Here is a 20,701-nt window from a genome sequence, read left to right as displayed (position 1 = left end):
ATAGGTATATATTTAGATATATATTTATACATAGGTGCACAAAATGAACAAAACCATTAAGAACAAAGAACAAAACCATTAAAACATGATTTTCACACAAAAACAAAAACATAATAATGAATATTTACTGCACGAATCATATGAGTCGGGTGTGGGTCTTCACCTCCGCCGAACCCGCGAGACTGACTCACCGAACCCCTGGGGTTCGATCGAACCCAGGTTAAGAACCACTGAACTAGAACTTTGCAATCCGATAATTTTGTTTTCAAGTAATATCTTTGAGACTTAGTGATGTCATCACTAGGTCTGTCTGCTACTCTTTGGTGCGATAGGGCCGGCAGGCTCCTGAAAGCCTCATAGCACTTTGCCTTGGATATACAGTATGAAAGAACACAATTGCCAGGATCCCTTTAGACGTGCATGCTCCTCTCTGCTGGCACTATGTTCTGCAAACTTTAACTGTCTGCTGATTGATTGCATCAGCATGCACATGCACGGAACAGAATGACTGATGATCAATAGCTGTGAGAAGGAGACCGAAGACAGCAAAGATCAGGAGAAGAGGTGATTTGATGAATAATGGAAGTCATTCAGACAGGAAATGAAGGCAGGCAAAAGATTGAAGCTATAGCTTCAAAGTATTTTAATTTTGAGATCCAAGACTTTAAATTTTTAAATTGGAAGTAGGTGATTAGCATTATAAATCTCTACCAACAAAGTTGGTAGCCTCCCTATGACATTCAGGGAGAAAATGACTGCGCAATGCCCGAGTGCCGGCTACAGAGAAGGGAATTTCAGCAGGACAATGCTGAATCCAATGGGTTGGTGAGTGTCCTTCCTGAGCAGAACACCGCTACAGGTAGGCAGGTGGAAAAAAAATTAAGTGGAATGGATAAAGTTCTGCTTTAAAGTATTTTGTATAATTCAAACTAATCTATACTGTTACCTTACCAAGGCAGGACAAAGTGATTGTATCTCTGGAAAGAACCCCTCCAACATCCTATACTCGCCTTACCAGCAAACCTCCTCCCACCTCCCCAGTCAGCTTTAGAATGAGGTGTGTTAGTGACCTGGGGGACTAGTGATGTCACTTTCATGGTGACGTAACCAAGGCTCGGGCTCAAGCCTAGCAAGACTGACTGCTAGACCAGAGCACTATCACAGAGGTGGAGGTCACATGCTCCTACATAAAAGAAGTACCAGATAGTACTTACCAGTTCCAAAGGTTCTTAGCAATAAGTCCGAAAATGACAGGGAGGAAGGGAAATTGAGAAATCATCTGCATAGAGTTGATGTGAGCAAGAGAATTGTAGGTGGTGAAGGGGGCAGGACAGGGCACGGAGCTAAAGTGGAGGATAGCACCTTCTTTTGTTGCATGATCCAGAATATTGGGGAAGCAATGCTCTGTAATCTGGAGGAGGTCAAAATTGAAATTGTATGCACATACATTTTCTGTGTATAATGCAGTGGTGCACCAAAATGAAAATTCTGGTGCTGAAACGGAAACCGAAAATTCAGGATGCACTTTGCCGAAAACTGAAACCAAAATGGGAAGTTTTAAACATTTTTTAAAAATGTAATTAATGTAGCTGGTGATTTTTCATTGAAGTCACTAGGGGGCATTTTTGCATTAGAGTCTATAGGACGTGCCTGCATGAAAGACTATGAGATGCGATTTTGCACTGAAGTCACTAGAGGGCATTTTGCATTGAAGTCAATGGGGGACGCAATTTTTCATGAAAGTGTATGGGACACAATTTTTCATTAAAGTCACTAGGGGGTATATTTGCATTAAAGTCAATGAGGACGTGATTTTGCATGAATGTCTATGGGACACGGTCTTGCATTAAAGTCAGTAGGGGGAGTTTTTGCATCTTTAACCACTTGCCCTCTAAAGGATTTACCCCCCTTAATGACCAGGCCTCTTTTTGCTACTCAGCGCTACACTAATTCAACTGATAATTACAGGAGGAGGAGGAGCAACAATGTATCTATTTGTTTCCGAATAAAAACATCTGTATCCTAAATGGATACAAATAGATACATTGTTGCAGCCGCTATAAATGTCAAGGAACTGTCAAAGAAATAGCGGAGCTCTCTGCAGGGACAATTTTGCCGGCTGTAGACAGGATGAAAATCGGCCGATTTTTTTTTTTACCGTTGCTGGTAACGTCAGCCGCTTGAACGACCAATTTTTCGTTTTTTTTAAAGAAAAATCGGCCGATTTTCGACCCGTCTATGGCCTGCATTAATGTACATGGCAGAACGGAAGTGCAAACAGTGGATCCCTGCTGATATGTATCCTGGAGTTCTTGAGTACCATGGAACAACGTGTTGCTGTAATATGCCATATGGTTCCAAGGCTGGTGATGGATGATTACTGACAACATGCTGATATAAGACCTCCTATAATTTGGGGTCTTTTCACTAGGTAAGAGGCTGCAATTGGTGTTGGTGTTCAATTCACAAGGCTGCTTATTGTCATTCACAAGTGGAAACATTTGACAAGATTTGCAATGGTGGTGGAACCCTCCTACACATAACGACTTGTTTCATTTAGACATTTGCATATAGGTGATGGACTTCCATCAGGATCTACAGTATGTTTATTGATTTATTAATTGGTATTTCTTATTTGTTGTGTCATTTAAGGACTGCCCGCAATGTACTGTGGATGTGCAGCCCATACAGGCACAGCGACATACATGCATGTTTATTAAAAGTAAGCAGATGCAACATTTGTAGCTGATGACTTTTTTTTTCAGACCGAAGATCTTCTTTAAAGTGGCAAACGATATCCTTATTTTCCAAGAATCCACAAATCCAGTACTTAGAGGTGATGTAATCTATTTTTCATGACGTTCCTTGTTACTGTATATGTGTATTTCTGCCTCTTTGTAACGTCATGCTTGAGCTGTTGAACCTCTTCTTTCATGCATCACTTTTGTTTGTTTGGAATGAGTAGTGCATGCTAGTTACAGGCCATGTTCACTGCTCTATGCACACTACAGATTCCATAGTCCCAAGTCCCTCTCAGGAGCAAGCAGGAGAGGAGGGCTATGTACCGACATGCAGTGGGACCATAGACATTGAACGTAGCCACCCTCTTACAAAAAGTCGGATCACAGAAAAAAAAAGAAATTTGGAGGAGGCTGAGCGCAAAACAAAGTACTTTTAGGAATACATAGTTTTATATATTTTTTTAAAACCGGAGTTTAGTGTCAATAAGTAAAATCTGTTTTGTTGATATGAGTTACTGCCCATTTCTCCCTTAATTTCTCCCTTAATCTCCCTGGCGGTATTCCTGAGTGTAGCTCGGGGTAAAGTTTCAGTACCACAAGCGGTAACCCCGAGCTACACTCGGGCTTACCATGTGGCGCTGCTCAGCGATCCCGCAATCACTTACCTTGTCCTGCGCTCCCGCGATGTCCCTCCTGCAGTGTCCCCGGCAATGTAATCCGGCGGATGCCAGCATCTGTCATCTGGGTTCCGTCCCCTGCGAGCGTCGGGACGTACGGGGGACAGAACGGTGGGAAATTTGAAAATGACAAAAAATGACATTCACTAAAATCACATAGTAAATTATTATTGTATCAAACTATTTCACATACATTTTGTCCCGAGTGCTTTGTCCTGTGCCCTGCCTGCATTTTTACTGTTCTTTCTGCCTGGAAACTGAGAAACGTCCATGGCGTCCAAAAAGCGTCCCTTTAGGTCAAAAGCGGTTTTAGACCGGCTAGAGAACAGCGATAGTAAATCAGAACCACTTCCAGAATTGAGTGATAATGATTCGTGGGGGAAATTCATCATCAGACACTGAAAACGATTTTACGACTTTGCTCAGCGATGTGCGAACTTGGCGCTATATTTCAAATTTCAGTGTTTTTGGTTTGATTATATTATTGAATTAAATTTATTATTATTATTTATTAAATTATAATTTATGATTTCGTGTTTCAAGTTTTATCATACCCGGGATGTTTACTAGACTCTTGTTCGGACAGATTTCAGTGAGTTATTCCTAAGAATTACAGCCTACAATATAAAACACCAAATTTCCATGCAAAATAATGGTACCGCTTTCAGCACCAAAAATCTGAAATAATCATACCGCCAGGGAGGTTAAGGCTGCATTCACACTTGAGCGTTTTGTAGCTTGAAGCCCCAAAAAAGCTCACACTTAAAAAATCAATTGTTCTCTATGGTGCCTGTTCACACACAATTGAACAATTTATTTTTTTTATATTTGAGCGTTTTTGGAGCTTCGAGCTTCAAAACAATCAAGTGTGAATGCAGCCTTAGTGCTGTTTGTGTGTCAAGGCAACACTAAGGGAATCCCCTATAAACCAATCGCTGAGATAAAGGCCACTAGCAACACCGAGGTTGCATCATTTTTCATCAGTCAGAGTAGATTGGAAAATTTAACAAACAGAACGAAACTAAAATAAAGTACAGTCACGCAGAAAACACTACTAAGTAGGATGCACACTTCATATATAATTATAAATGTACACAGATGTAGATGTATGTACAGGGCTTGACAAATTTGCTTTGAAGCTAGGAGCAGCTAAAAAAGTTAGGAGCCAGTATTTTTTTTTAACATAGCGTGGGTTGTCAGCGCCAAGGACTTCACGCAATGCGGTTTACTACGAGTCAATCAACGCAAAACCGAAACGCGTTTTAGGCGCCGTTGTAAATAATGGCACCTGAACCTACCTTTTTTCATAGGAGGGTATGGTATGGGAGGCCTTTTCGCACTGAAGTCTATGGGAGGCCTTTTCGCACTAAAGTCTATGGGAGGCCTTTTCGCACTAAAGTCTATGGGAGGCCTTCTCACACTAAAGTGTATGGGAGGCCTTTTCACACTAAAGTCTATGGGAGGCGTTTTCCCATTGAAGTCTATGGGAGGCGCTTTCCCATTGAAGCCTATGGGAGGCGCTTTCCCATTGAAGCCTATGGGAGGCGCTTTCCCATTGAAGCCTATGGGAGGCGCTTTCCCATTGAAGCCTATGGGAGGCGCTTTCCCATTGAAGCCTATGGGAGGCGCTTTCCCATTGAAGCCTATGGGAGGCGCTTTCCCATTGAAGCCTATGGGAGGCGCTTTCCCATTGAAGCCTATGGAAGGCGCTTTCCCATTGAAGCCTATGGAAGGCGCTTTCCCATTGAAGCCTATGGGAGGCATTGTCCCATTGAAGCCTATGGGAGGCGCTTTCCCATTGAAACCTATGGGAGGCGCTTTCCCATTGAAGCCTATGGGAGGCGCTTTCCCATTGAAGCCTATGGGAGGCGCTTTCCCATTGAAGCCTATGGGAGGCGCTTTCCCATTGAAGCCTATGGGAGGCGCTTTCCCATTGAAGCCTATGGGAGGCGCTTTCCCATTGAAGCCTATGGGAGGCGCTTTCCCATTGAAGCCTATGGGAGGCGCTTTCCCATTGAAGCCTATGGGAGGCGCTTTCCCATTGAAGCCTATGGGAGGCGCTTTCCCATTGAAGCCTATGGGAGGCGCTTTCCCATTGAAGCCTATGGGAGGCGCTTTCCCATTGAAGCCTATGGGAGGCATTTTCCCATTGAAGCCTATGGGGCCTGATTTCCTATTGAAGTTTATGGGGCGCAATTTCCCACTGAAATCTATGGGGCATGATTTCCCATTGAAGTCAATGAGAGGCAGTGTGTGAACCCAGGTGCCGGGACGCAATTTCTAGTCGTCATGGCGACCTAGTGCCTGAGATTTGTCAAGCCTTGTGTATGCAGATATATAAGTACAAACTACACATTGATTTCATTATTGCCCTAAAGCTGGCCATAGATGGATCGAAATTTGGTGTGAGGGCCATATTCAATCACACGGGGATACACAGGTGTTTAGTGCATTCCCCTGCAGGAAGTTCCATTCATGTCAACTGGAATGCAGCGGCAGCAGGGGCACAGCCACTGCTCCCAGTTTGACATTCTTGTGGGTGTGGGTGCAGAACCCCAAATGCAGACATGTGTGCGCTCAGGAACATGCACACAGACCCATATGGATGTTAAACTGATAGGAATAGATGTGTTGGTGAAGTTGCTACTGTACATCCCCAATTACATTAATGGGACTGTCTGCAGAGAGATGCACGGAACACCTGTGCATCCCCATGCAGGTCAACACAGCTTTGCAGTATGTCTGTATCTCTATAGTGTGAACAAGGCCTCACTATGTTTTTTATTGTTAATTTTAGATTTTTTAAAGTTTTATTTGTAATATTTTGTACATTTTTGAGTGGGGGATTTGGTGAGATATCAGGCCTCTAAACAGACACCTGATGTCTCTTTTTTTGAGACAGAGAAAATAACTGAAGACAGTCCCTTTCACTGTAGCCTCAGCTGGACTGCATATGAATGAACAGCAGTCTCTACATAGAGGCTACTATTCATTCACAAACTGAAGCATTGTAAACAGTGTTTACTATGCTTCAGTAATGAATGAACACAGTTCGGTTGGTACCGATCGCTCACTGTGTTCATTTAGAAAAGGAAGGGGGCTGGTAAACACATTTTTAGCAGCCCCTGTTATGGACCACCTGGTGTACTCTAGCAGTCCCCAGGACAGGATTCCCCAGGGCGCGGAGTCTAAGCCCCAGTTCGCTTGTTCATTAGAGCCCCTGATGGTGGGGATGGGCTTGGAGCGGACAGTGACCAGGTTGCGGCCCCTGAGTACACCCACCTGAGGTAGAGGAATCACCAGAGGTAATGACAGGTAGAGAGCCTGACGTGAAGAGGCAGACAGGTCTGGAGAGTAGCAGCTAATCCGTGCGGGTCGGATGGATGGCTGAGCAACAGTGTGGTCAAACGGGCCAGGTCGGTAACAGAGGGGTCAGCGTAGTACAAGGCAGCAGGCAGAAGAATAGTCAGGTCACTCGCCGGGGTCGGTACCAGTAGTTCAGATCAGGTAGGGATATCCAAAAGAGAGGTCAAACTTAGCCAGGGGTCAGAGCAGGAGAAGTCAGCAGGGGTCAGGTCCAGGCAGGTCAGCAATGAATCTCAAACAACGGGAATACAGGAACACAGGAATCAGATCAGACCATACGGCAACTTGTGTCTGTGCAGGGCTGGTTTAAGTAGCCTGCCCTGCACCTGACAGGCGCAGTCTAGGTCCTAGTGCCTGCCCAGCACCATCATAAGCGACGGGTGCACCTGGGTCCTAGTGCCCTGCTGCCTGCATGTCTTGACAGACACCTACGCATGTGCAGACCCATGCGTCGCGATGGTCCCTGACAGCCCCCTTTCACTGCTGATACTAATTTCCAACCCTAGCAGCAGCTGTAGCTGGCAGGAGGGGGAGGAGGGAAATAGGTGGTGCAGGGAAATGGGACATAACAGTGGGGGGGGGGGAAGGGGGGCATTCAAGTGTCAGACATAGTGGCAGGAGGCAGAGAGTCAGGAGACACTATCGTTTTGTTCAGCAGAGTTTTCTGAACAGTTTTGCTAAAAGCTCATGGTCTCTGAAGGGACCATGAGCTTTTAGCACAAGGAAGAATGGCAGGTCCATACGGTGTATGGACCTGTTCAGCTGGAACCTGGATCCATAACATTCTGAAACCTGTCAGCTGCAAGGCTCCTAGCCTGCACTGGGTAGAAGTACTTTTCGTAATACTTATGTTTACCATCCTCAGTAGCTGTGCTTCCAGTTTACCATCCTTTATGCTTACCATCCTTTCTTGTGGTTGCAGCTGGCCAGTTCTGTACGCCGTATGGACCTGGCATTCCTCCTTCAGCTAAAAGCTCACGGTCACTTTAGTGACACGGTCACTTCAACAGACTCTGCTGAACAAACTGACAGCTCTGTCTCTCCAGCCTATCTACCGTCTGCCACTGTGGCTGACACTTGAATGCGCCTGATGTGACCACTATACCAGAAGGAGGAATGCCAAGTCTGTATGGCGTATGGACCTGGCCAGCTGGAAGAGGTACTATAGGTCCCTACGCTCTGTGGACCTGGCAGCAAGAGTTAAATTATTACAAATTTTAAAAAGTTGAGACTTCAGACAGGGTCCAGTCCACAGAGGAGGAAATAGACACTGCAAGAGAGTCAAAAAAAAGAGTCGGTAATAAAACATTATCTACAGCACAAAAAAAGTACTAAATAGACTATTTTGGACAATGTGTCAAACTCATCAGGAGCTGTCCAAAGGACGAAATGCCCTTTCTTGCAAAAGGGTTTACTTGCAATTATATTGACAGTTTTATCCCATAATGTTAAAAGTAAAAGATTAGTCCACAATGTATTACTTTATAAGCATTTTTCACAGGTTGCTGAGCAAGAGGGTTCTGGAAATAAATGTAAACAGGATGCAGTGTAGTCAGTAGGTTGTATTACCACGTTTGAGTTTCAGGAAATGACAGCCTTACTTTGGAACTGCAACAAATATCTTGAAGGGGATCTCCGTCTATTGAGGTTGGTAAATATACAGTGAGTATAGGAATCATTATTTTTACCCAGTCCAGGCTAGGAGCCTTGTTCATTTAGAACAGCTGAAACAAGTATCTTGAGGGGGATATACAACTATTGAAGACGGTAAACATAAGTATGTAGAATGCTGTGGTAGTTCATTGATTTTTCCTGACCATGTAAAACTGCCTGTCCGTACACTGTACAAGCAGACCGCTTACACTGACAGTCAGCAGGAGATCTGCTAAATGCTGGTGTAATGCTTTCCAGGCTCCTAAAGCAAAAAATAGTAAATGCACATGCAAATAGTAAATGACAGCTTGTGAGGAGAGAAATGCCGATAACCGACATTTCCCTGTTTACATGTGATCAGCTGGGATTGGACACAGCTGATCACATGACCAAACCGACATCTTCGGCTCTTTCCGTGGATCGGTGATCCGCTGTGTCCGAGGGACACAGTGCACCACCGATCGCCGCGCGTTCCCTGAGCTGTGCATGCGTGGTGAGAATGGGAGGACGTCATATGATGTCCTCCCACAAAGAGAGAACCACCTTGCGCTTGTCATTGGACTATATGGCAGGCGGGAGGTGGTTAAAGGTGAACTTATCCTTCAAACCTAACCATCTAACCCACGGTTTCTCAACCAGGGTTTCATGGAACCCTATAGTTCCTCCAGATGTTGCTTAGGGGGTCCTTGAGCAATGAGCAACTTCTGCCTCTCAGATAAATTCCCATTGACACCATCAATTGTTTTAGCAATCCCAATAACCACAAATGAAAGGAGCATTCTTACCACTGACCATCACATCAATGTATCATAAGTTGTAGATATTGTAATTATCAGGGGTTCCTTGAGATTGGATCATAATTTCAAGGGTTTCTCTGTATTGAAAAGGTTGAGAAAGGCTGCTTTAACCCCTGACCTAAGCCTACCTGTACCTTAAACCTAAGGACACTAAAAAGTCAAGTCAGCTAAGCTCTATTCTGGCCAAAATAACTATTTTTTCAATAGCCCTTCCTGCCGCCCACCTCTACACATTTTATTCTAGTCTTATTTCCCCTGTATTTTGAATAGACAGATATACTTCTCTAACTCCCCCATTCAGGTCTCACACCAACACAGTTTCTAGGTGGGGGGGGGGGTGCTGATCCAGCTCTGAGGTGCCCCCCTCCACTGATATCTGCCTTTCCCTTAATCCTGAGAGGACCCCCATCACAGCCCATCAAATAGGAAATATCCATGTCAGGCAAGACCCAAACCAGGAAAGAAACAGGAAAATAATCAGGGCTGGCACACATAGCCCTGAAGCTCGCAAATCAACAAACTGAGTAAAAGGAGAAGTAGGGCCAAAGCTCTTTTGGCCCTACTTCTCCTATGGGTCACAGGAGTGCACTTAGTACTGCACTCCTGTGACCTGAACTCAGCTGATGTCACTCAGCTGGTCCAGGCTCTGAAGGGATCCTGGCTTTAATGTTGGGATCCATCCAGATTCCTAACTGGTAGCTGAGAGCCTGAGCCAGTGAGCACTGGAGAGGCAAAGCAGAGAGCTGGATATTGACAGTCATCGGCAAACTGCAGTCTGATTGCTCAGTTCTCGGTCTTAGAAGTGACATGTGACAAATGCAGCATCGGCCCGATGATGCATCCACCTAGGTGAGTATGCAAGTTTTTTTTGGTTTTATTTTTACATCCCATACTTCTCTTATAAATCTGCCACTGCAACTCTGACTGCATGAAGGTTATCTTTTAAGTGGGCAGTTGGCAAGGGGCAGTAAAACTGCAATCATTTTTTACAATAATTTAGTTTTATAGTTACTACAGACCAAGTTCTTTATGTTAGGATCCATCTTAAAGTATAACTAAACCCTCACATCCTGTAAACATTCTTAGTTTATTCATCAATGTCCCCAGTACAGGAGTTAGACAAAAAAATGGAAACACTACATGATTTGCAGGTGTGAAAGTGAAGATATGTTTTGTGTTCAAAGCAGAAGTGATGTAACATTCTTTTGATTCTGCTGTGTGATGAGACACCAAGCTAAAAGGTGGGAAGCCTCACTTTCGTCATTCACTGGGTGTGATGCTAATAATACAGAGTCATGTCAGAGCTTACTGAGCTTCAAAGAGGGAAAATTGTTGGTGCCCGCTTAGATGGTGCCTGTGTGACTGAAGTTGCCAATTTATTTGCTGTGTCGCGAGGTACAGTATCAAAAGGTTATGATGGCATAGTTTCCAGGAAAACATCATCTGATAAACATAAGCACAGTCTACATGGTCAACTGACAGAAAGACAAAAGGACATTGCGCAGAATTATGACCTGGAATAAGAAAACAACTTCTGCAAAAATGACTGCAGAGCTCAATCTCAGTCCCCTGAAGACTGAGATTGCCAACATCTTCTCCCTGGTTTCTTCTGGGTGTTGTTCTCCAGCTGTTTCAATGCCTGCATAGGAATTCAGTCATCCCAGTATACTGGCAGTGTGACAGAATGTAAACTGAGCTGCGCATGCACAGCTCAATGTACATTCCACAGAGGATTGTGAACAGGCACGCAAGTGCACTCGACTGCAAATGAGCATTCTGCAAAAAAAAGCCTGCCTGTTTGCAATTTTTTTTCTTCTTTTACATTTTGTTGCGCTTTAAAGGGTTAGATCATCTTTACCATAAAACTTCCAATGCAGATAAGGGACATCTGTAGATAAAAGTTAAATAAATATAGCCCTGCTATAGGTGTAGGCTGCTTACATACCTCATGAAGCCTGAATGGAATACGTTGCTAGGGATGTAACTAAGAGAAGCCTAGTGTCACTGCTCACCTCACCATCACAGGAGTGAGCTCTCAAATACTCAGCTCAGAGCTACTGCATCAGGGGAGAGAAGGTGCATTTGAGGAGGTTAGAATTAGTGAAAGAGCTCACTTCTGTGATGGTGAAGGTGAGCTGTAACACTGGGCTTCTCTTCCAGTCAGGCTTGTAAAGGGCCTATACCTTTAGCAAGGGCATTATGCAACTTTGGCCAACGCTGCACAGCATGTTTTTATCTTCAGATGTCCCTTATCTTCATAGGCAGTTTTCGGTAAAGAAGAACTTTGGGGTCAGTTCACTAAGGGATGAATACCATATGAATTTTTTAGTTAAAATAACTCATGCAGTATTTACTTCAAAACTAGTCAATTCACTATAAAACATTTTTTTTTTTTTTTGCGATGCTTAGCACTTTTGCATTATTTTTGGGTGTTTTTTCACAATTTTTTTTTTGCAGGCTAACATTGCACCATAAGGCACACAGAAATACTGTGAAAATGAAAACATTGTAGTGTGCTTTCATTCGCAAAATGATCTCCCTCTGATGAAATGTTACAATTTATTTTCATTGCTGAGCTCAGAGGAGAAAACTGATACATTGTATTCTTTACACTTTCTGCCAAGTGCAGAGTTCCTCTAATTGTTATTTTGTACATTTCTAAATACGGCCAGCAAACACCTGGTGATAAATAACGAATCTGTGTGTTTTTTTAAACTTGACTTTAATGATTTATCTCATGTTTTGCGGTATTTATCTCACTATTTTAACAAATGTGCGGCATTTACCTCACATTTGATATTTCACTTTGATGAATCGACTCTTCTATTATCGCATGCGATAATTTATGCAAATGAGTCACATGACCCTGTTATCGAATGCGGTAACCTTTAGTGAATTGACCTCTTTGTCTTTAATGATTTCCCAAGCCAGTTTCATTCAAGACATGTTGTGAATGAGAAATGTTACAGTTACTGGTATGCTTATGTCAGCTATCAACAGAATTAATACGGGAGAAGTAGAGCCAAAGCTTTTGGCCATACTCCTCCTGGGGATCACAGGAGCGCACTTTGTTCTGCACTCCTCTGATCCATGTTCAGCTGACAAGCTGACAATGGGCTAAAGTCCGCTGTTGGCTAACATCACTCAGCCAGTCCAGACTCTGTAGAGATCCTGACTTTAATGTTGGGATTCACTCAGATGCCTGAACAGCGGCTGGCTCAGCCTGAGAGCCTGAGCTAGCCACTCCACCCCCCCCCCCCCCCCACCCACAGCCTGGTGCTCCAATGAGCACTGAAAGGGCACACCAGAGAGCTGGTGAATGACAGTCACTGCTCTCTAATCACTGAAGACCAAGAACCAAGCGACCAGAAGATCTTTCATTTTGTTGCTTGTTCTTCCAGGGTTACATTTTAACACACATGCGCTGTAGATTTTTTCAAATGGTTTTCAATCAATTCCACTACTAATGTTTAAAAAAAATCTATTGTTTTGGCTCAAAAAATGTAACATGATAATTAATTTTTTTGCCATAAAACTTTGCATTTCATTAATGGAAATTAACCCACTAATGTTTCAAAGTCAGACGATCGAGTGTATCGAACGCTTTTTCAAATGATTATCTGACTGTGTATGGCCAGCATAAGATAGAAGCTTTCTTGGCTGTAAGGCTGCTTTCAGACTAATGTGGTATGGTTTGGCCACACCCCAGTTGTAGCGCAGTGTACCCATGGGTTGGGGGCAGATTAGTTCTGCTCTCCCATAGTTTGATTAGATCCTTCTGAAAGTGCACCAAGGATGCAGCATGCAGGAGTATTGGGGAGCTTTCAGAAAACTCACTAAAACCGCAGGACCTAATAGATCTCGCAGATACACTGAGCTGCTACTGTGGTATGGTCAAACTGCACCATATCAGTCTGAAAGCAGCCTAAAGTTTAGGAGTGTGTAGTTCCACTTTAACCGCCTCCCGCCCGCCATATAGTCCAATGACAGGCGCAAGGTGGTTCTCTCATTCTGATATGCCGTCTTTTGACGTCCTTCCATTCTCACCGCGCATGCGTGACTCAGGGAGCGCGCAGCGTGGCATTCGGTGGTGCGCTGTGTCCCTCGGACACAGCGGATCACCGATCCACGGAAAGAGCCGAAGATGTCGGCTCGGTTATGTGATCAGCTGTGTCCAATCACTGCTGATCACATGTAAACAGTGAAATGCCGGTTATCTGCATTTCTCTCCTCTCGAGCTGTCATGCTGACAGCTCGAGAGGAGAGGAGAGCCGGAAATCGGCATTCCGCGGAGGGGACATGTACACTGATCATCAGGGCACTGATGATCAGTGTGCCCTGATGATCAGTGTGGCCCCAGAAGTGCCACCTGTCAGTGTCCATCAGTGCCAGCTGTCAGTGCTGAACAGTGCCACATCAATGCCACATATCAGTACCTACCAGTGCACATCAATGCCACATATCAGTGCCAATCTGAACTGCCCTTCAGTGTCACCCATCAGTGCCAGTCAGTGCCACCTAACAGTGCCAGTCAGTGCCACCTATCAGTGCTACCTTTCAGTGCCCATCAGTGATGCCTGTCAATGCCCATCAGTGCCACCTACCAGTGCCTCCTCATCAGTGCCCATCAGTGCCACCTATCAGTGCATCTTATCAGTGCCCATCAGTACAGCCTCATTAGCGCACATCAGTGAAGGAGAAAAATCATTTATTTACAACATTTTATAACAAAAACTAAGAAAAAACATTTTTTTTTCAAAATTTTCAGTGGTTTTTGGTTTGTTTAAGAAAAAATAAAAAACCCAGAGGTGATTAAATACCACCAAAATAAAGCTGTATCTGTCACAAAAAAATGATAAAAATTTCATATGGGTACAATGTTGCATGACCGTGCAATTGTCATTCAAAGTGTGACAGCGCTGAGAGTTGGAAATTGGCCTGGGCAGGAAAGGGGTATAAGTGCCCTGTAGGTAAGTGGTTAACAAAGCCTAAAAACACTTCATATCCTACGGTGACAATACTGCTCAGTACAGTTGTCACCCTAGTACAGGAAGTGAATTAAAAGAGAAGTATGGGAGTATATATATATTTTTTAAATCATACTTACCTAGGTGGATGCAGCCTCGATCTGATGCTGCATCTGTCCCCTGCCAATTCTAATGCCCTGTGCACACGGTAAGAATGTTGGATGAATGATCATCTTTTTTTTTGCATGCTTGTCTTCTTATTGAAAATGAAAAGTGTACTAAACTCATGAAAATTCTCGTACGAAAGAGAAGAAAATTTTGAAAGTGAAGTGTATTGTATTTTCAGATGACTACTGTACTGATTAAAGGAAAATCGTAAAATCTGGTATTGTATGAGAAACATTTTTACGCTTGTCCCTTCGGATATTGTCACATGAATCGTCGCATTCGGCAGCTGTGTACTAATGCTCAGATTATCAGATGATCAGTCCTCGTACGGGCCATAGGAGTGAGAACTGACTAATCAGACAACGCTGATCGCTCAGTTCTCCCTGCCGCTCTGAGCAGACAGCCTAGACTGTCAGTCTTTGACTTTCTGCTCTGCCCCCCCCCAGCAGTCACTGGAGCACTGGGCATTTTCACGTCTGTCCCTATTGTCACATGAATTGTCGTGATCGGCTCTCGAAAGCTGTGTACTAATGATCAGATTATCGGACGATCAGTCTTTGTACGAAAATTTTTGTATGATTTTCTTACTGTGTGTTTGGGCCATAAGGCTGCATTCACACTTGAGTGTTTTGTAGCTTGAAGCTCCAGAAACGATCAAGCTTAAAAAATCAATTGTTCTCTATGGTGCATGTTCCCTGGATCAGGTGTGAACAGGAGCCATAGAGAACAATTGATTTTTTGAGTTTGAACTTTTTTGGAACTTCGAGCTTCAAACTACAAAACACTCAAGTGTGAATGCAGCCTTAGGGTGAGAACTGAGTGATCAGACAAATGCTCATCTCTCAGTTCTCCCTGCTGCTCTGAGCAGACAGCCTAGACCAGGGTTTCCCAACCAAGGTTCCATGGAACCCTGGGGTTCATCCAGAGGTTTCTAGGGGGTTCCTTGAGCAACGAGCAATATCTGCCTCTTAGATAGGTTCCCGCTGACACCATTGATATTTTTAGCTATCTATAAGGGGGTAATTCTTCTCAATGACCACAAGTGTAAGAAACATTCTTCCCACTGACCATCACACCAATGTATCGCGGGGCGGTAGATACAGTAATTTTTAGTAGGGGTTCCCCAAGACAAAAAAGTAATTTCAAGGGTTCCTCTGTGTTGAAAAGGAAGGTTGAGAAAGGCTGGCCTAGACTGTCAGTCTATTGCCTCGTACACACTATAAGAAAATTGTACGAAAATTTTCGTACGAGGATCGATCGTCCGATAATCGGATCGTTAGTACACAGCTTTTGAGAGCCGATCACGACAATTCGTACGACAATATCCGAAGAGACAAGCGCAAAAATCTTTCTCGTACGATACCCGATAGTATGATTTTCGTTTAATTGGTAAAGTAGTCGTCTGAAAATACAATACAAATACAACGCAATACATGACATCACTTTCGAAATTCCTTTCTTTCATAGGAGAATTTTTGTTTCTTTAGTAACCTCTTCACTTTCGATGTGAGACTAGCAGACGAAAAAAAATGGCTGATCGTTTGTCCAATATTCTCGTGTGTACGGGGCATAAGACTTTCTGCTCTGCTCCCCCCCCCCAGCAGTCACTGGTGCACTGAGCTATGAAGGGGGAGGGAATGGCTGGCTCAGGCTCTCAGCGGCTTGCTGAGAGGCTGAGCCAGGTGCCAGTCCAGACATCTGGGTGGATCCTGACTTTAAAGTTGGGATCTTTCCCCAGCCTGGAACAGCTGAGTGATGTCAGCCCGCTGTCAGCTGAAACAGGAGTGCAGAACGAACTGAACTCTTGTGATCCACAGGAGAAGTACAGCCAAAAGAGCTTTGGCTGTACTTCTCCTTTTAACCATTTGACGCCCGGCCTATGGCCGAATGGCGTCCGGAAAAATGTACTAGCTTTTCGGGAGGCCGCCATATGGCGTCCTCCCGCACATGTGCAGTTTGCGCGCTTGAAGAGCCGCGCAGCGGCGCAATCTGTCACCGGCTGTGTACCTCGGACACGGCCGATGACAGATCTGAGTACCGGCTCCCGGTGCCGGTACCATGTGACCTGCTGTGACCAATCACAGCAGGTCACATGACAGTTGTATACAATGGATGGCTTCATTCATGCCATCCATTGTATACTAGTGTCTAGCTGTGAATGGTCACAGCTAATCACATGCACATGTCATGTGATTAGCTGTGGCCAAATCACAGCTAAGCACAAAAAAAAAAACCCTGAATGAATCGATGTCATTCAGGTAAATATTTGCTTATAGCAAAGTAATTCTTTGCTATAAGCAAATTGTGTAAAAAAAAAATAAAATATTGATCACTTCCCCAAAGTAGTACAATGTTACTATGGTAACACTGTACTACATTAGTCATAGTGAAATACGAAAAATAAATCTTAAAAAAAGAAAAAAATTTAATAAAAAATTTAAAATAATAATAAAAAAAAAATAGTGAAAATATTTTTTTTTTATTTTTCGAAAAATTATGACAAAAAAAAAATACAACTTCAAAAAACTCGCCATGCCTCTTATGAAGTACGTTGGACTGTCTACTTTGCAAAAAGGGGTCATTTGGGGGATATCTGTACTGTTCTGACATTTGGGGTATCTGTCCTGACATTTGAGGGATATCTGTACTGTCCTGACATTTGGGGGATATCTGTACTGTTCTGACATTCTTGGACCTCAAGAAATTAGATTGGCTGTCAGTACTTCAGGATTGATCAATATTCAGATCTATACCATAGTTTGTGAACTCTATAACTTTCCTACAAACTAAATAATACATCCTAATTTGGGTTATTTTCACCAAAGACATGTAGCAGAATACATCTTGGCCTAAATTTATGAAGAACAATTATTTATTTGCAAACTTTTATAACAGAAACAAAGAAAAACTTTTTATCTTTTTTTGTTAATTTATCAAAAAATAAAAAACCCCCGGCGATGATTAAATACCACCAAAAGAAAGCTCTAGTCGTGTGAAGAAAATATGAAAAAGAAATCTTAAAAAAAATAAAAAAAGTAATAAAAAATTAAAAATAATAAAAAAAATAATATATATATTTTTTTTTCATACTGTCACCAGTCAGTTTCCCTGTTCACCGCCATGCCAGTTATATGATGACGCTGTACTGCACTGGTGACAGTATGTAAAAAAAAAAATAGTGAAAATAATTTTTTTAATTTTTTCATTTTCCAAAAAATTATGACAAAAAAAATACAACTTCAAAAAACTCGCCATGCCTCTTATGAAGTACGTCGGACTGTCTACTCTGCAAAAAGTGGTCATTTGGGGGATATCTGTACTGTTCTGACATTCTTGGACCTCAAGAAATTAGATTGGCCGTCAGTACTTCAGGATTGATCAATATTCAGATCTATACCATAGTTTGTGAACTCTATAACTTTCCTACAAACTAAAAAATACATCCTAATTTGGGTTATTTTCACCAAAGACATGTAGCAGAATACATCTCGGCCTAAATTTATGAACAACAATTATTTATTTGCAAACTTTTATAACAGAAACAAAGAAAAACGTGTTTTGTTTTCAAAATTTTTTTTTTTTTTTGGTAATTTAGCAAAAAATAAAAACCCCAGCGGTGATTAAATTCCACCAAAAGAAAGCTCTAGTTGTGTGAAGAAAATGATAACATTTTAGTTTGGGTACAATGTTGTATGACCGCGCAATTGTCATTCAAAGTGTGAGAGCACTGAAACATGAAAAATGGCCTGGGCAGGAAGGGGGTAAAAGTGCCCGGTAATGAATTGGTTAAGTGCTGAAAGCTGAAAATTGCCCTGGACAGGAAGGGGGGTAAAAGTGTCCGGACTGGAAGTGGTTAATGGCAGGATTACCAAGTGTCAATATAGAAGAAAAAAATGAAAACGAATGCAGCCGGCACATCTAAAGCTGGTTTATTGCAGTTCTTTCCCTTTTTGTTGTGGAGTTTAGCAGCCATCCTTGTGACTACCATTTGTTTACGGTGACTAAGGTCGCAGCTCAGCACTATCACTCAGAAGCAGACGCCTTCCGGCGATAATGACATGGTTGCCCTGGAAAGACGTGACAAGAGGTGACAAGTAGAACAGCTCATGACAGATCAGAATGTACACATGGCAGCTTGTGGAAAGTGACCGTTACCTCACCATCTGCCATATAATAGAGAGGAGTGACCCCAGGGAGGCGCCTGATGAAGCACACACCGGTATACAGGGCTTCTAGGACACAAACAACATGGGGAATGATAAACTCACAAAGATGTTTACTGACACTCACCCTGTAATTACACCTTTGATTTCCCGAGGTGTTGTCACCATTCACACAGTCTACATGCACTGCCCGAGGGCCCGGGGTCGGTAGGGGGCCGCATGAGATACCCCTGGTACCTTTTTCATAGGCTTTTTTTAGTTTCGGCAAGGGCACAGGGGCCCCATGATCCCCTATTGCCCGGGGGCCCCATGAGTTGTCAGTCCGCCCCTGGTCTACATAGAAGCTGCTCTCTCCTCATCACCGTGGAGAAGGCGGGATACAGCTCGTACCGCTACAAGTGCCATGAGGAAACGTGAACACGTCTTACGGCTCTCAGGTGTCGTGCTGCCCTCCTTACCGTATCTATTGGGCTCTCTGGAATATTCCAGGATGGGTACCGGGGCGGTCTCCTCATCAGTAGCCTCGTTCAGTAAATGGTAGTCGCGGGTTTCTTGGTAGAAGTAGTCAGTAGCCTCATCTTCCTCCTCGCCTCCCTTCTCCCCTTCCTCAGCGATAGCCGGGGTCACCACAAAGCGCTTCGTCATGAAGATTTCTTCAAAGGCAAAACACCTCAAACTTCTGCAATGGACGGTGACTGAGAGCCCCGTCCACAGTGACAGAGGAGCGAGCTGTCTCCAGGCACCATGTGTACTGCCCGGGGCTGAGCCGCCTCACAGCTCCTCCTTTCACAAGGAGTCCCCTCACGTCAGCTTCCTTGTATTGTCTCTATCAGTCCTGACTACATGGGGACCCGAGTGTCTGAGGTGTCACACCAAACACTTCCCTTTGTTGTATACTGCTTTACATTCTAAAGGATTTGTATGTTTTCCTATTGGAATGATTTTAGATGGAGGAACGGACAGGTTTTGCCTTTCTCCGAAAAGTACAGTTACATACAGGGGCGGACTGACCATTTGGAAACTCGGGCACTGCCCGAGGGCCCGGGGTCAGTTGGGGGCCCCATGAGATGCCCCTGGCACCTTTTTCATAGGCTTTTTTGAGTTTGGGCAAGGATCCCCTATTGCCCGGGGGCCCCATGATCCCCTATTGCCCGGGGGCCCCATGAGTTGTCAGTCCGCCCCTGGTTACATACACTATATTGCTGACTGTATTGGGACGCCTGCAGGGGCGGACTGACAACTCATGGGGCCCCCGGGCAATAGGAGATCATGGGGCCCTGTGTCCTTGCCCATACTCAAAAAAGCCTATGAAAAAGGTACCAGGGGTATCTTATGGGGCCCCCTACTGACCCCGAGCAGTGCCCGAGTTTCCAAATGGTCAGTCCGCCCCTGGACGCCTGCCATTATACGCATTTGAACTTTAATGGCATCCCAGTCTTAGTCCATAGGGTTCAATATTTTGTTGGCCCACCCTTTGCAGCAGGGGCGGACTGACCATTTGAAAACTCAGGCACTGGCGAGGGCCCAGAGTCAGTAGGGGGTCCCATGAGATGCCTCTGGTTCCTTTTTCATAGGCTTTTTTGAGTTTGGGCAAGGACACAGGGGCCCCATGATCTCCTATTGCTCGGGGGCTCCATGAGTTGTCAGTCCGCCCCTGCTTTGCAGCTATAACAGCTTCAACTCTTCTGGGAAGGCCGTCCACAAGGTTTAGGAGGGTGTCTATGGGAAGGTTGGACCATTCTTCCAGAAGCACATTTATGAGGTCAGGCTTGTCGGGGGAGAAGGCCTGGCTCACAGTTACTGCTATAACTCATCCCAAAGGTGTTCTATTGAGTTGAGGTCAGGACTCTGTGCAGGACAGTCAAGTCCCCCCCCCCCCCAAACTCACTTATCCATGTCTTTATGGACTTTGCTTTGTGCACTGGTGCGTAGTCATGTTGGAACAGGAAGAGGCCGCCCCCAAACTGTTCCAACAAGGGGAGCGTGAAATTGTCCAAAATGTCTTGGTATGCTGACGCCTTAAGTGTTCTCTTCACTGGAACTAGGGGGCCAAGCCCAACCCCTAAAAAACAACCTTACCCCATAATCCCCCCTCACCAAACTTTACACTTGGCACAATGCAGTCAGGTGAGTACTGTTCTCATGGCAACTGCCAAACCCAGACACATC

At 44.1% G+C, this 20,701-nt stretch overlaps 1 protein-coding gene across 2 annotated transcripts in view; it reads right to left on the bottom strand.

The window, feature by feature from the left end:
- SLC12A7 (solute carrier family 12 member 7) overlaps window positions 1–19,306 on the bottom strand; it is a 364,935-nt gene extending 345,629 nt beyond the window's left edge. For both annotated transcript variants that reach the window (XM_089669464.1, XM_089669465.1), the window contains exon 1: window positions 18,991–19,306. In XM_089669464.1, the coding sequence (XP_089525590.1) occupies window positions 18,991–19,177 (187 nt within the window). In that variant the 5' untranslated portion in view covers window positions 19,178–19,306. The remainder of the gene's footprint in view (window positions 1–18,990) is intronic.
- Window positions 19,307–20,701: the final 1,395 nt, after the last annotated feature.

This window comes from Staurois parvus, unplaced genomic scaffold, assembly GCF_062004578.1.
Source record: "Staurois parvus isolate SC_StPar_1 unplaced genomic scaffold, SC_StPar_1.0 ptg000077l, whole genome shotgun sequence".
Lineage (NCBI taxonomy): Eukaryota > Metazoa > Chordata > Amphibia > Anura > Ranidae > Staurois > Staurois parvus.
The sequence above is the reverse complement of the archived record's forward strand: the minus strand, read 5'-3'. Positions and strand labels throughout refer to the sequence as shown.